This window comes from Notamacropus eugenii, chromosome 1, assembly GCF_028372415.1.
Source record: "Notamacropus eugenii isolate mMacEug1 chromosome 1, mMacEug1.pri_v2, whole genome shotgun sequence".
Taxonomy (NCBI): domain Eukaryota; kingdom Metazoa; phylum Chordata; class Mammalia; order Diprotodontia; family Macropodidae; genus Notamacropus; species Notamacropus eugenii.
In genome coordinates, this window is record NC_092872.1 from 202,996,999 (window position 1) to 203,014,416 (window position 17,418).

Below are 17,418 nucleotides of genomic sequence, written 5' to 3' on the forward strand. Positions count from 1 at the left end.
CTTCGTAAATCTCCCCTCCCTTCCCACGTCCACCTTCTTTTCATTTTTTAGCTGTTTATTCTTTTACGAATGCTTTTAAAACAGAAATTTCATGATGCAACACCCCAGGGATTGTGTTAGAATTAGTGGACTTCAGGATAGAAGGAAACAAGATAAGTACCTACCTTTTGGGCATTTAATCTCTCTAAATTGTGTACATTTCAGCTTGAGAATGGTGGAGACATGTTTCATGTGAAAGATCTTTCTACTCAAGCTATAAGATTTGGTCTCCTAATTAATCAGGTATGTAATAACCAGAATGGGTCCCCAATAGCCTGCCATTTTTGACATCTAAACATCATTCTACAAGTATATAACTGACATTCTCAAAAAAAAAAAAAAAAAGGCTGTAGATTCTCTTCTGTAATTAATTGGCTATATGACTTTGGGGAAGGAATTTAATACCCCTTGGCCTCAGTTTCCCCACCTATATAGCATGACAAGTTAGACTAAATGGTGTCCAAGTTTCTTTCTATCACTAACATATGAAGATTCTCTGTAATTTTGCTATAAATTTTCATCTGTTTTCTTTAATATTTAATGTCTTTAAATACCCAAAATAATGCTCTATAACCAACTAGATCTTTCAAGCTTTTAAAGAAATGTTTAAAAATATCTTAGGCTAGACTTTAATGGTAAGCACATACATTTTATACCCTGTTTTATCTCGTGTGTGTGTGTGTGTGTGTGTGTGTGTGTGTGTGTGTGTGTGTGTGTAGGGAGAGACAGACAACATAGAAAAAGAAATTGTATCCCCAAAACTTCATCAATTCACTCTCTTGGGAGAAATAGTAAAAATCTAAACAGTTTTTAAAAAAAAATAATAATGTCACATAGTATTTTATGATTACGAAGTACAGTTCCTTCATTACGTCATTTATTTCTCACATAAAACTTGTGAGGTGAGTAGTCAGGTATATTACCCCCTTTTTTACAGATTATGAAACTGAGGCAAAGGGCAGACAACCCTGTTTTATGGGTCCTCTCTCCAGTGCCTTCTGTCAGTGAAGCTTTCCTCCAGCTCTCCCTGCAATTTTCCTGCAGCTGTTTTTCCTCTACAAATTATTTTGTATTTTCTTGTTTGTTTATACCTTATATCCTGCCACTTGAAAGTAGGATCCTTGGCGATAAGGACCACTCTATGATTGTTGGTTTTTCATTGAATTTTTTTGGCCTTTGTGATCCAGGATCTAGATCCATAACAGGGTTTTAAGAATTTTAAAAAATTCAATCAAGTATTTTTATGGGTAGTATAAAAGTCATCCTTGCTTATCTTCTCAAGTGGAATGCCCTCCTCCACTTCCTTACATCCCATCCGTCTTTCAAGGCCAGGTGAAAACCCACCTCCAGTTATAGAGTGAAAAGCATTGACTAAATTCAGAAGATTCAGGTTAAAGCACCAAACATATTATCTGCATATTAGGAATAAATAATTTAAGCAAGTTATCTCCTTTCCCTGAACCTCTTTCTTCATCTGAAAAAAATTGAATGATTTAGACTAGATGATTTCTATAGCTTCTAACATTCTGGTATTCTTCCAGAAAGATCCCTCCTCCACCCCCATCTCCCTTTTCTCAAACCTCCAGTTTATTACCAAGTGTTTAGCACTGAGGGGCTTTATAAATATTTGTTGATTGGTGAGTGTGTGTGTGTGTGTGTGTGTGTGTGTGTGTGTGTGTGTCTGTGTGTGTGTGTGTGTGAGTGAGTAAGTGACCTTCCCAACCAGACTAGAAGCATTTAAAGAGCAGGAACCATAGGTTTTCTATTTCTGTTGGCTCCCTATAAAATTTAGCCCATTGCCTTGCCCATAGTGGGTACTCTGACATTTCCAAATTGATTGAAATATTTATCTCCATTAGGAAGCATTAAGCAAGTTTTTTGACTAAGACTAGAATTAAAGAACATTTTTTTCTTTAGTTTTCTTGCCTCACTTCTCTGTAGATTAAATTTCAGTTCACTTCTGAATGACAGGTTGACATAATGGATAGACAAGGCTGGCTTTGGAGTCATGAAGCTCTGGGTTCAGATTTTACTTCTGACCCTTTCTGATTCACAGCATCACAGATTTAGAGCAGAAAGTAACCTAAAAGGTCGTCAAGTTCAGAACTTTCCTTTTGCAGCTTAAGATACTGAGGCACAGTGCTTCCCCCAGGATCACACAGCTAATAAGTATCTGAAGTAAGATTTGAACCAAGTGATTCCTGGTCCCCAGGCCAGCATCTTCCCCACTATGCTATGTTACTCCCCATTGGTTGTCTTAAGTAAGATTATACTTCTTCCTTGCATGTGTTCATTCATATCTAGCCTAGAACTAAATATAGTACCCCATGGAATCTAAATGTATTATAAAGAAACTAATGGGCACATATTACAAGAGGTTCAGTTGTCTTAATGGGTGTTATCAGTAAGCACCCCAACATACACAGGGGAGCCTGCGATCACAGGTTCTTTCATCTGCTTCTCTAAAAGGAAAGGCAACTTTTGGGTGGTTAACAATCACTTTAATCAAGCACAGGTATCAGAGAAAATCAAAAGCAAAATTTCAGAAAAATCAAAAATCAACAGACAGTACTTCCAAATTGCCTGACCATTAACATACATACATCTTTACCAGAGAGGGAAGAACCAACATCAGGGTTTTCAAAGCTGGGGGGCTCCTTAGTGGTTTCCCAGAGTCCCATCTGGCACACGAACCTTTTTCCAAAAACTAAGCCCCAAAGTAAAACCTCACCCTCAGAGTATTTATACACTTTTCAGAGTCAGAGGGCATGACCTTCTGACCCAGTGCCTCTACAGAAAAAACAAAAGGTACTTGGGACCCTCCTACAAAACTACTCCCCTCAATGGGCAGGACCATCAATGGGTGGAGAAAATCTTCTTTAATCACATTCAAATAGGTGCATTATATTTCTTGATTATACTAAAATAAAAACAACAAACGATCCTACTTTGCTTGGCCTCACAATGGAGCAGGTAGGTGACACAGTTGGACAGCTAGGTGGTGCAATGGATAGAGTGCTGGACCTGGAGTCAGGAAGACTCATAGTCCTGAGTTGAAATCCAGCCTGGGACACTTACAGACTGTGACCCTAGGCAAGTCACTTAATCCTATTTGCCTCAATTTCCTCATCTATAAATGAGCTGGAGAAGGAAGTGGTAAACCACTCTTGTATCTTTGCCCAAAAAACCCCGAAAGGGGTCACGAAGAGTCAGACACGACTGAAATGACTCAAGAATAACAATTAATAAAGGTGTGATCAGTATTATCAAACCACTGTTTTCAGTGGATAGAACACGGAACCTGGAGTTGGGAAGACCTGAGTTCAGATGTGACCCCAAACACTTACTAGCTGTATGAACTTGGATAAAGTTACTTAACTTCTGTTTGCCTTAATTTCCTCATCTGTAAAATGAGAATAGTAACAGTAGCCACCTCCCACGGTTGTTGTGAGGATCAAATGAGACGATATTTGTAAAGCACTTAGGACAGTGCCCTATACGTAGCAGGTATAACACGTCAGCTATCATCATCATCATCAATATGATTAATTAGATTCTGATCAATCAATTCCAGGGCATAACATAGGTAACTCTCAGTCCTCCAGGCAATTCTCTGAGACTTTAAGTAAAAGCAGACTGCAAATCTTTACTGGTGGGATTTTCTCCACCTTCACTGATGAAATAAAAGTTTTGTATCCCTCTGCTCACTCCAAAACAAAGGGTACCTGCTACGAGCAAGGAACTGAGAGAAATAAAACAATGGAAAGGACATAATCTGCCCCTTTAAAGAGGTTACAACCTAGCAAGGAGATAAGATGTATGTGCCAATAGTTATAATACAAATCATGATATAAGGAATGCATAGGAGATGTCTAACAAAGGTACTGAGAGTCTTCCTTTAGGAGTTGTCTCTCCCACTTAGGATGTGAGCTCCTTGAGAGCAGAGAATGCTTTGATTTTCTATTTATATTCCCAGCACTTAGCACACACAGTACTTGGCACATTTAAGTGCTTAATAAATGATATTCCATTCCATTCCATCCAAGGAAGGAGAAGCTAGTTCCAGCTGGCAGGATCAGGGAATGCATCATGGAAGAAGCATTGGGGTTGGGCCTTGAAGGATAGGTATGAAGGATAGGCTATGATGATCATCCAACCCCCACTCCACCCCACCCTTGTGAATTTTCTGATCCAGGACGAGGGGAAGGTAATGAGGGAAAAGAGAACTGGCAACCTCTCTGTTGAACTCAGTTCAACTGAACAATCATTTATTAAATACCTACTGTGTGCAAGATACTGAGGGCTATAAAGACAATACAAAATGTAGTTCCTGCCAATAAAGGGCTTATCCTTTATGGGGAGGTTATTTGTGACATTTAAGCATATGAATAATACGTTATGACTTGAGCAAGGAAAGAGCAGGAACAAATAGGACCTCAGGAAAGGTTCAAATGTTAAATGAGTGTTCTAGAGGGGGAAGTTGGGCAATCTGGAATCTAGCTCTGACCAGGCTGACATAGCTACTATGTTCCTCATCTGTAGAATAAGGAAGTTGGACTGAATATTGTCTAAGGTTCTTCCCAGCTCTAACACTCTGCACATCCACTCTTATAGGGTAAAAATTATCAACTACTTGGTCAAGATAGAGCATTCGATAATGTTGTATCTCTAACTAAAACCAACCTTGGAAATGGGACAGGTGGAATAGCAGTACAGAGCATGGTCTGACCATCAACACAATCACAGCTAACATAATAATAATAACTAACATTTATATATCACTTTAAGGTTTACAAAGTACTTTGGAAATTCTCATTTTATTCTCCCAACAGTCCTGGACAGTAGGTGTTATTATTTTCCCCATTTACAACCAAGGAAACTGAGGCAGACAAAAGTTAAATGACTTGGCCAGTATCACCCAGCTAGTAAGTGCCTGACCCTGGATTTGAATTCAGGTCTTCCTTAATCAAAGTTTAGTGCTCTGTCCTCTGTGTCCCCTACCTACTTAAGAGAGATAGCTGCTCCAGATTGGTTTCACTGACCCCAAATGAACTTTGACACTTCAGCTTCAGCTATAGAAGACTATAAGGTAAGGTTCACAGCAATAATTATAGAAAGCCTACACCATCCCTGCCAGATGTGGGACAAAGCTTCATTTGTTCTATTATAGTTCTACAAATCTGTACTAAGTATTGCAAAAGGCTAACTCTTCAGAGCTCAGCACAAATAGAGCTCAATATAAATATGGTAGCCAGAATCCCAAGAGCCAATCACAGTAACACTTGCTGATTTTTAATAGTCACCTGTAATAAAGTTATTACATAAAATCAATTTTCCCCCTGTTCTTATTTATACCACTCCTGATAACAATCCCCAAATTCCATTTTCAGAGTATCAGAGGCAGGATAATGTATCGATGTGTTTTATTGTTGATCATAGTAATTCTTTATAATTCTATGGAGTTTTGTAGTTATAAACTACTTCACATGCTATTTATTTAGTTTTGACAACAACCCCACAAAAGGAGGTAGTCCATTTTACATATAAGGAAACTAAGTCCTATAAAGATTAAGTAAATTACCCAAGATAATATACTAAGTAGTAGAGTACTCACTAGATGCCCAGTTTAGTACTTTGGTACTTTTTAGGTATACAGCTGTGTGCCAGTCACTTAACTTTTCTGCCTCAATTTGCTCACCTCTAAAATGGGAATAATAGTACTTGCTCTCCCCACATGATATTATTGCTGCAAATTTTAAAATTCCTTTAAAATGAGTGGAATTTTTTAAAAGATATTGTTATTTTTATTCTAATTTCCCACTTCATGCCCATACCACATTACCTCAAGTATCTTCTGTGGAAGGCTCCCCCATGTCTCAGCCAAATCTGCATTTACATGCTCTGGGCCCATGTCTCTTGGTTACCTTCCATGTAGCTAGACCACAAGCGTGCTTGGCTTGTTTTTAAAGTACCTTCAATGGCCAACTCATCAATCACAGTCAATGTGCGACATCATAGATGTGAAACACTGATTATTTAGAGAGTCTCTTGGATTTAAAGAGAGGTATTGAGGTGTTCTGTTTCCAAAAGTCAGAGAACAATGGTTTTTCCATCTGGTAGCCTGCAGAGAGTGTTCTCTTTGTCACTCAGAAACACATCCAATGGTTCAGAATAGATTTGATTTGTCACCAAATGACGGTCTTTGGATTATAGCTATAGCATGACTCTCCTTGTGGTTCATATTATTTGAAAGTTGGAAATCTTGTATAAATTTTGACATTTAAATCAAGTGTCAAATGAATCATTTGCCTGAATGAAGTGAAAGGTTTTTTTCTATTTTGTTCACCTTTTTACTCTTCAACATAACCCAGGAAAACAAGACTTACTCGGAAATGATTGGTGTATATGGATTCTTCTTTGAAATTAAGGGAATCAAACATGGCAGCTCCTCCTATAGTTTTTACATGCAGGTAAGAAGTGAGTAACATCCAGGAAAGTAAAATCTGTGAAAGTCTTGCTTTTGAATAACTGAAGACTGAGAAAGAAACCTTTTTTAAAAAAATCACCCTTCCATAATGAGTAATACTTAGTGTCAGACAAACGGAAAAGAAGACTAATTTTGTCTGAAGGGGGAGTGTGATGTAGTGGAAAAGAACCCTGGAGAATGAGTCAGGAGGTTTGACTTGCCATTCTGCCCTATGTTACAAATTAACTATGTGACCTTGGTCAAGTCATTTCATTTTCCTCAGCCTTTGGTGGTTTGGTTTTTTTTTAATTTGTAAAGTGAAAAAAAAATGGAATCTCTAAAGTGTGAAGAAAATATAGTTGACAAATTAAAAGTCAGTGAGCTTGAATTCAAATCTTGGTATAAAATTCTAGGAGGTATAATTAAAGGGATAGTGAAGTTCACAAAGAGTTGGAAAGGCTTCATCAAGAATAGTCATGGCAAATTTACCTAGGAAGGAGTTAGGTAGCACGGAGTGCAGATAGAGTGGAAGGCCTGAGGTCAAATCTAGTCCCAGACACTTATTGGTTGTGTGACCCTGGGCACATCACTTAACACTATGCCTCAGTATCCTCATTTACAAAGTGAGGTTAATAAAAACATAAAAGCATTCATCTCCCAGGTTTGTTGCGAAGATTAATGAGATAATATTTATAAAGTTCCTTGCAAGCCCTAAAGCAATATAAATGCCAGCTATCATCTTCACCATCGACACTGGGGTTGATACTGTGGGTTAATATTTTCAGATCTTAGCAAGCAATTGACATGTCTCAAAGGCTTTTCTTATGGAAATATGAAGAGATGTGGGCTAGATGACAGTATAATTCGGCAGATTGAGAACTGGTTAAATGACCAGCACCAACAATTGGTCATTTATTGTTTGATGTCAGCTTGGAAGGAGGTCCCTGGTAGCTCCAGAGAGCTCCAGTTGTTCTTCTGCTTTGTGACTTTTTTTCAATGACTTGGATAAAGACACAGATGGCATGCTAGTCAGAGTTACAGCTTATGTGAAGCTGGGAGGGAAAGCCAACATTGGATGATAAAGTCAGTATTTTAACAGATCCTGACACACATTGACATTGGGCTAAATCTCTCAAATACTCAATTATTCAGATTGATCTGAGATCTCATGAATAGAACATCCCTTCCAACAATGAGAATCACAGTCTATCTGCCCATCCTGCACAACTGCTATCCATACCTTCCCTAAGTTCACTATAGGGATCTATGCCAGAAACCTCCCTCTCTTCCTCTTGACATCACAAGAACAGCAGTGGAACATTGAAGCTGTTTGTCTGTCCTATCCTTCATCTTCATCAGTTCATCTTCATTTGCTAGCATACATTTCCCAGTTGACATCATTTTCTTGTATTCTTCAGCATTTCATATTGGTTATTTATTTCTAGTTGTTTACACCTACCATGTGCTTCCTCTACATGGCCTATGTGCTATTGATACATTTTCACTTCTTCAGAGACTCCTGTGTTCAGTCTTTCATTGCCAGAGTTATGTGAACTCTATGGACTGAATCTAATAAGAAGAAATCTCAGAAGGATAAATCTAGACTGTGCAAGTCTAAAAAATTCATAAATACAAGGTGGGGAAGGCAGTCATGTGTACATGAAAAAAGATCTAGGGGGTTTAATGGACTGGGTTCTAAATATGAGTCAACAATGGGACATGGCAGTTAAGAAAGCTAATGTCGTCTTAGGCTATATTGAGAGGTATTAATGTCCATGACTCTAGAAATGAAAGTCCCACTGTACTTTGTTGATCAGATAACATTTGGAGTATTGGGTTCAATTCTGAGCGCTACATTTAGGGACAATAATGATAATCTGTAGGGTGACCAGAGGAGGGCCACCAGGAGGGTGAAGGACCTCGAATTCAAGCCATACAGGGATGGCTGGAGAAAACTGGCTATGTTAGGACTAGTAGAGAGAAGATTGAGTGCCTCATGTTAGCTGTCTTCAGGTATATGAAGGGCAGTCCTGTAGAAGAGGAAGCAGGCTTGTCTACTCAGTCCTTGGATCACAGAGCTAGGAGCAATGAGTCTAAGTTGCCAAAGGTAGATTTCAGGTTACTTTAAGCAGAAAGTCCCTAACTAATACTGCTATCCAAAAGTATAATGGACTATGGTAGGAGGAAAGGGGCTCCCCTTACTGGTTGTAAGAAAAAGCTGGGTGACATTGTGTTCATCTAGCTACATGGTCAGATAAAAATTTGATAAGGTCGAGGTCAGACTAGATGTTCTCCCAGGTCCATCCCAATTCTAAGGTTCTGTGATTCTGGGTACCCCAGAGAAATGAAGATACTTTCCCAGGGTTACACACTAGCAAGTGATTCTTGTTTTTTTTTTTAAAAAAGGCCATAGTCACCAAAGGAACCACTGAAATTCTAGTAGCCACAAATAGTTGTCATTTCATCAAACTCTCGTCATTTTTTCTCAGTTAAATTAATATTCTTTCAGAGAATCAAATATTCAGACATGAACCTACCTGCTGCCGTATGTGAGCGGAGCCCAGTTAGCCTCAGACAAGAACGCCTAGTGAAGTATGAAATCAGAGCACAATCCCTGGTGGATGGAAGTTGGCAGGAGTTCAGTACAAATACGCTGACCCAAAAGTTTGGACTCATCAAGTCAACTAGCAAAAGCCATGTAAGTTTCTGCTTTCAAGGATAATATCAACAATATTATATATTGTTATACATGCATATAACAATATAATAACAATAATTAGTATTTATGGAGCGTCTTAAGGTTTACAAAATACTTTACATAAGTTACCTCACTTGATCCTCAAAACAACTCTGTGAGATGCTTGTTGTTATTATTCCATTTTACAGATGAAGCCACTGAGACTAAGTGGTTAAGTGACTTGCCCACGAATGCAGATAGTTAATGTATGAGGCAGGATCTGAATTAGTCTTTTTGATTCCAAGTCGAGCATTCTACCCACTGTACCACCTAGCATCCACCTTGTCACTCTGAAGTGGATGGTGATCTATGAAGTGATTTTTTTCTCAGCTGTCTTGAGCCAGCCATCCCATCTCTGTACATCATTGGAAGCATCTCTAATGATAAATGGTTAGCATCCATTAGTACAATCCAAAGTGGGCACACTCAACATAGAACCCAGATGTAAGGGTCAGCATTGTAAGGTGAGCTTTTTGTTGTCCTTGCATTATAGATAAGAAGGCCCCCCAAAAAGTGTGTGGGGTTGGGGAGGTGAGAAGAGTACTCACTACTGGAAATTTTACAAATAACAAAGAGGAAGGACACTCTGGGCAAATTTTGGCAGAAGGGGTACAGAATTTGATGTATCATAGTTTAGTCTTTTCAGTCATGTATTACTCTTCCTGACCCCAAATGGGGTTTTCTTGGTAAAGATACTGGAGTGGTTTGCCACTTCCTTCTCCAGCTCCAGATGGTGAACTGAGGTGAAGAGGGTTAGGTGACATGCCCAGGATCACACAACTACAAAGTGTCTGTGGCCAGATTTGAACTCGGGAAGATGAGTCTTCCTGATTCCAGGCCCAGCACTCTATTCACTGTGCCACCTAGCTGCCCTGAATTTAATTTATATCACCTCTATTATTAGCAATAGTCAATCACTCAGCCAATCAGTCAGTCATTCACCAAATGTCATTTATCATGTGATATGGAAAAAAAATTCTAAGCACTGAGGCAAGTAAAAAGATCAGATATAGCAAGGTCTCTAACCTCAAGGATCTTAGATTTTGGTGGGGCAGGAGGCAGAGCAGGGCACAAACCTAGGTAGCTGATGCACAATATTACATGATAAGTACATAACAGTAATATTAAATGAAGTTTTGTCTGAGACTAGAGGAACAGAATTTTATTGATGGGAGGATCACTGAAAGCTTCTCAGAAAGCTTCAGGTGGCACCTGACTTGGACTTTAACAGAAGAGTAAGATTTCAAAAGACAAAAGGGAGTGGGAGGGCATTCCAGAATTAGGGAACAGTGTGAGCAAAGACTCGGAGGAGGGAGAGGGTAGGATATTTTAGGAAGATACAGTAGTTCAATTTACCTGGAATGAAAACTATTGGAAGAGATTAATATGAGGTAAGATTGTAAAGGTAGGGCAGTACCAGAAAGTGGAGAAGTCTTGATTGCCAGGTAAAGAAATTCAAACGTTACTTAACAGAAAATTAAAGACTGAAAAATGTTGGACTTTGAAGTGACACAAACAGATATATTTATACATAAATTAGCTTATTTTAGCAGCTATATGGAGGTTATATTGGTGAAGTGGAGAAAAAAAAGGATACAATCTCAGGATGATTTTTTCAAATGTTCTTAGGTCCAGGCAAATAGGTAATGAGGGCTTGAACCATGGTGGTGACAGTGGAGAGGTGGAAATATGGAAAAGGGGAAGAATGTCAATAATGTTACAAAGGTGAAATCTATGAGATTTGACAACTGATAATATAGGAGAGGTGAGGGAGAGGGAAGAATTAAAGATAGGCCTAAGATTTTAAACATGGAACACTGTATATACCAGTGACATAAGTAGTGAAGTCAGAGCAGGTTGAGGGGAAAAATTAGTTAATTCAATTTTGGACAGATTTAGTCTGAGGTGTTAATAGCAAAATCCAGATTTAGATGTCCTGTAGGCAGTTGGGAATGCAGATTTGGAGTTCATCAAAGAAACCAGTCCTGGAGTTGTCTGTATAGAATTGTATTATTAGTAGAAGTCATGGAAATGAATGAGAATCCCAAGGAAAAAAGTATAAAAAAAAAAAGAAAAACAAAAGAGGACCAAGGATAGATCCTTGGAAAACAGTCTCTTTAAGGAATACCAGGAATACCATGAAGAACTATAGATATGAGACAGAAGAGGAAATCTACGAGAATGTGAAGTCTCAGGTGACATTGTGTCAAATGTGGCTGAGTAGTCAAGGGCAATAAATATTGGGGGGAAAGTATACTGTACTTGGTGAGTACTGGTTGTTGATATTGGAGAAGAGCAGTAGGGCTGTGGGAATAGACTCCAAATTTCAAGAGGTCAGAGAAAAAAATGAAAAGTCTGAATGTAGTAGTATTTTGTGTAGACCAAATTTTCAAGGAGTTTAGTCATGAAAAAGGAGGAGAAAAATGGAGTGGCAACTGAGAGGAGTAGAAGAATGGTAGGAAAACTTTTTAAAGGTTGGGACAAGTAGGAAGAATAGATTTAGTGAAAAAAATGACAGAGGTGAATGAATACTAGGTTGTGGATGATTGGGGCAATTTTAAACAATGTTTATAGGCAAATGGAAAGGAGCCCATAGGAAGGACTGGATGAAAGATGCATGAGACAGAAGGAATGGCTGTTGGAATAAAGTTAATGAGGAAGCAGAAGGCAATAGGGTAAATAAGTGGAGGGATTCACTTTAGTGAAGGGTGGAGATATATCCCTTCTGTGAACAGAGATAGAAAAAAGAGCGGGTATTAATCCTAAAACTTTCTGAGGAGTGGAAGAGTGGGGACTGAAGGGTCCTCCGCAGGATGACCTCAGTGAAAGAGGACTCTTCTATAAGTGTGGGATTTAGGTAGGGGAAGGGTTAGATGTAAGAAGAGAGAGAAAAGGTTTAGAAAAGTCATGCTGGAGAATGAGATGGGAATCAATAGAGGTGTAGCAGAAGATTGTCAAGTAGGACTTCTGTACCATAAATTTGTGGTGAGTAAAATTACAATTTTGTGACCTTTTCTAATGGTATCCAGTAGCCCTGGAGCAGAATTAGAGAACTCAGATAGTGGAGGATACCAAGACACAAGAACTCATATTTTGGGGACCCTATAGGTTCAGAAGACAAGGGATTGTAGGGTAGTAGCCAATGAAACTTTAAAGTAGGATGAAAACTGGATAGAGTCAAGTGGAGCTGAAGCAAGGGAAAGATTAAGAGAACATGAGTGAGTTGAGAAGCCAGAGGTCACAGCAAGTATGGAGACTAGGTTTAAGAATAGGAGGTTATGGATAAGGATAATATAATTTCCAAATTCTACAAATTTCAAGAGATCTACAGTATATCTATGTTAGCAAATGGCTGTAAGTGGGGCAGAGAAGAAAGTTAATGGAATTGCTGTTCTAGAATAAGTCATTATATATGAGGTAGAGAGAATGACTGTGAGCTCTGTACTAAAATCAGGACTAGACATTCTCTAAGGTCCCTTCTAGCTCTAAATCCTATTAGCTGTAGAAATTACCAGGAGGTGGGAAGATAGCAGCAATTCAATACAAAAAGTATTTATTAAATACCTTATCTGTACAAAGCACTGTGCTAGGCACTGGGGCTACAAGAACAAAATATAAAGATAGCAGTATAAATAGAAGTGGTGGTATAAATGGATAGCATACGCTTCAAAAGAGGAAAGATTGGGATGATATTAGGGAAATGGTCAGGAAGTGTTAATAGAGAACAAGAAAACATGGCACCATGAGTCTTGTCCACTGGATGAGTAAGTGACCTCCACTGGTTAGGACTGCAAAGTAGTGTGGTGTCAAAGGAGAGCCAGGGTTTCAGTTTGAGTGAGGGGTGAAATAGGGGCAACTGGGTGGTACAGTGGATAGAGTGCCAGGCCTGGAATCAGGAAGACCTGAGTTCAAATCTGGACTCAGACACATACTAGCTGTGTGAGCCTGAGCAAGTCATTTAATCCTGTTTGCCTCAGTTTCCTCATCTGTAAAATGAGCTGGAGAAGGAAATGGTAAGGATGAAAATAGATGTTAGAAATTTGAGGATCTTAGGGAGCTTGTAGAGAATAGAATGGGGATTTCTATGGGTTCTTTCATACATATCAAACAGTGGGTCAACTGAGTTGAAATGGCCCTGAGCAATAGGAATAGGGCTTATTAAAATATGGGATGATAATGAGGCAGTAATGCAAACTGTAACTAAGGCAATGAATTTACATGAAAAGAATTAGAGAATAAGTGCCTTGGGAGGTAAGTTGATGCCCTAATTCATTCTACACAACTATATATTGGCATGTACCCAGCTATTTGGTTCAGCAGAAACCAACATAAGCATATTTCAACTTTAAATGATCTATTAACAGGTGTCTAGCAGCAGTTCCATGCATAGTAGTTGATATGGGAACACCAGGGCTTGCAGTTCTGGTTGGAACCTATGGGAGCATGAGTTAAGATGATGAAATAGTGACCATAGAAGCCTCCAGCAGAAAGGACATGCTTTTATTCAACTCTGGCGAAGGCAGGGAATTTCTTTTTTTTTTTTTTTACTTTATGGATCTGTTGCTTCCACCCTAAACCCTCCCTTTGTTTTGCTTTCTGTTTTAGATCTTGAAAATTGAAACTGTGGGCAATCCCATCTTTGTGACTTATGCATTCATTTTTCCCACATCATGACAATTTCCAGAAGAAATGATGGGATTTCTACTACCACTGATCAACATAAAAAGAAAAACAAACTATTAAAGGGCTTACTCAAGTGAAAACCCCATATTGCTGCTTGATCTTTGTCCCACTCTTGACCTTTGCCCACATTCAGGTCAGTTGAAGGAGAAAAGTCCACTGGACTTATGTTCGATCTCCTTCTTTATCCGCAGGTTGGCAGGGCATAGAGAAGAACTCTTTTCTACATTATTCCATTCTAGAGTTGGGGCATTAAAGGCTTGAAAAATGCAGTAGCCAGCGCGTTATCAGATTGTACTTAACTCATTTTGTCTTTCAAGGTAACTGTATAGCTGTAAAGACATGGTAAACCTACCATGTGTCAGCATTGTAGGCAGCTTAATAGATAACACCATTGTTACAACAAGGTGGGGGGAAGGGAAGGGAGTGGATAGATTGTGTTCTGATTCAACTAGAGGAATGCAAAAATAAGATGATTTTTCCTATTTATCACTATACTTGTTCAAAAGTATCAGGATGGTTTCAGACTACCTCATCTAATGCCCCTTCTTCTCCCATCCCCCACTAAAAAAGGCCATCTACTCCACTTTCAAGTAGCATTTAATTCCAAAAAAAGGACATCTACTATGACTGTGGAGAAGTAATAGAGATTAGAAAAGAGTGTGCTGAGAATGAGATGATGCTACCTACGTTTGGTATTTTACCCTGGCTTTGGGACATCAGGGGAGCTATGCAAAAGGAGCCAGGAATTGTATGTGATTTCTATACCTCGTGGCAGAGTTGGCAAGTTGACTGTAAGTACAAATGGGGAGCAAGTAAAGTGGGCTAATGAGGATCAAAGAAAGAAAGAAAGAGAAGCAGAGAGCAGAGGGCTGACTTGTTGAAGGGGAGGTGAACACGATCTGAGAGGAAAATTGTATTGGCTGTAATATGAAAAGTGAATTGAAGGGAAAGAGGTCTTGGGAGAAGGACATTATCAAAGAAGATATCTCTGTAGCTCAGGGCCTAAATGAGGAAGGTTATGTAGAGGAAGGAATACTATCAATGAAAGTGTTCAAGAAGAGGCTGAATAATCATCTATCATGGATGATGTTGAGGAAATTCCCGCATTGGGTGGGAAATTGGACCAGATGATCTCAAAGATTCTGTGATATTGTCACACGTGGGCAGAAAGAAACACCACACAAGGAATGGTTGTCAAAGGTCCACACTCTCTGGGACCCATCCTAGTAAATCCTGACACTGCTCCCAAAGCAGGATATGTGGTAATCATGCAGAGAGGTGTTTGGTTCACCCACTACTTGGCAGCTGCCATTCTCTGGCAAACACATCTCTAATTACAGAAGAAACTGCACACAGATTGTTTAAAAAAAATCCACTTTTCAGAATTATTGGTGAATGTACATCATTCACTGTGAAGAGATGATAAAGGTTTCCGCATAAGCTTAGTAGGGAATGTTTAGTAACATGTCACTAATACTCAAAATAATCAAAATGATGAGCACTGAGAGGAGGCTTATGTGAATAGTCTGCTCCTCCAGAAGAGAGAGATGTGATGAGTCCCTCCACATGGTAAATGAAGCCCTATTTTATGTTTAAGTTGGTAAGACTTTGAGAAGACTGTTGTTTGTCTTGAAGAAGGAAACCTCAGAATGACTATTTCATAAACCTTTAGAGTTAGGAGAGACCTTAGAGGTCATCTAGTCCAAATGATCTCATTTTATAGATTAGGAAACTGAGGCCCAAGTTAGATTACTTGCCTGGGATTATTCAGCTAAAATATAATGGAATCAGGCCTCAAACCTAAATTTTCTGACCAGAAATCTAATACTCAATTACTTTTCTTGCTAATCATGAAAACTTTTCATTAAAATTTGTTAGTTCATTTGATCCCTGTTTGTGCCTGAGTTGGTTTGTCTCTCTGGGTTTAACAAAATTAAAATATTCTTCCTGAGTTCTGATTCTTTGAAGAATAAAGTACAGAACTCTGTGACCTGAATGGGACTGAGCTTGGAGAGAAATCTAAATATGACTCTAGGACCTTGAGAGATGGACTGGCTCTCCTATCATCAAGCAGATAGGTGCTTTGAGAGACAAATTGGCTAAGGATTCGGAAGTCTCAGCAGAACTGAATACTGTTGGACTATGTTATTTACATGGTACTTAAAGTGTGCTTATTGCTTTAGAAGTTCCTCAGCATATGCTTCTTGTCAAGTGACTTATAAACATATATTCATATAATTTTTTTCTGTTCTATTTTGTATATGGAGATATTTTCTCTCACAAAGGTGTGGCTCTTAAATTCAGAATACAAAATTAAATTAAATTTAAAAGACATATATATGTTATCAATACAAGTAATTTATATCATGTTTGTTTCTTTTAGTGGTATTTACTCCTTTTAATCTCCAAGAGTCCTGAAATAATCACAGAAAGGACTCACATATCAGTCAGACAGCAAGTATTTATTAAAATGTACTCTCCTAAGCCCTGGTGATAAAAAGAAAGTTAAAAAAAATCCCATGTTTGCCCTCAAGGAACTCACATTCTAATGGGGGGAAGGGGTCAACATGAAAACAACTAGGTAGAAATTATATATTCAGAGTAAATGAAAGGTAATCTCAGAGAGAGGGCACTGTGGGGCCGGGCGCACCCAGAAAAGTCTAAGACTATAGTATTTGAACTGAGTCAAGGGATGCCAAGAAGTGGAGGAGAGAAGGGAGAAATATTCTAGATATTGGAGTTGGAGAGGCCAGGAGAGTTGGTGAAAAGGCATGGGAGGACAGCAAAAAGGCCAGTGTCACTGGATTATGAATTATACTAAGGGAAGTGAAGTATAAGATATACTTATAAGTATAAGTGAAGGGCCTTGAATACCAAAGGAAGATTTTCTATTTGATCACGGTGATCACAAAGAGCCATTCAAGATTTTTGCCTCGGGTGGGGGAGGGTGGCATAGACAGAGTACACTTTGGAGAAACCTTATGTGTTTGTTAAGATCTTGGCTCCTTTTGAACTACTTACTGGCCTAAGAATACCCTAGGGTGTGTAAACAGGGGGAAGCTTTAGTGAGTTGGTCCTTCAAAGCTTGATGAGAGCCCTCAAGAACAAAGGTGATGAATTCACAGTTGTGAGACCTATTTTGTTTGTTTTCTGGCATAAGGTAAGTCCATATTAGCTCTCTTACTCAAGATTTGCAAAGTGCTTAGCCATGATCACATATAATAACCCTACAGATAGGATGGAGGGGACACCCTGGGATAACTTGGGAAACTCCAACACTGAGTTTTGACATGAGACAGCAAGATGCTAAAAACAAATGGCTTTCTCTAAAGACAATGGAAACTTGCCTCCCCAGAAGAGGATCTTTTCCTAAACAGTATCTGAGTAATAATGTGAATCCAGTTCCACTTATTCAGCAACTTTTAAGTTCACAGGTAAGGAAATTTTAGAGAAATCAAGTTTTACTACTGATCAGCTACAACCACAGAGAAGT

At 38.8% G+C, this 17,418-nt stretch overlaps 1 protein-coding gene across 2 annotated transcripts in view; it reads left to right on the top strand.

Annotated features, from left to right (window-relative positions):
- BTBD16 (BTB domain containing 16) overlaps positions 1–14,005 on the top strand; it is a 100,182-nt gene extending 86,177 nt beyond the window's left edge. Inside the window, exons 13-16 of one of the 2 annotated variants that reach the window (XM_072624578.1) lie at positions 205–282; positions 6,411–6,509; positions 9,015–9,203; positions 13,848–14,005. In XM_072624578.1, coding sequence (XP_072480679.1) covers positions 205–282; positions 6,411–6,509; positions 9,015–9,203; positions 13,848–13,916 — 435 coding nt within the window. In that variant the 3' untranslated portion in view covers positions 13,917–14,005. The remainder of the gene's footprint in view (positions 1–204; positions 283–6,410; positions 6,510–9,014; positions 9,204–13,847) is intronic. The other variant, XM_072624587.1, reaches the window with a different exon arrangement.
- Positions 14,006–17,418: the final 3,413 nt, after the last annotated feature.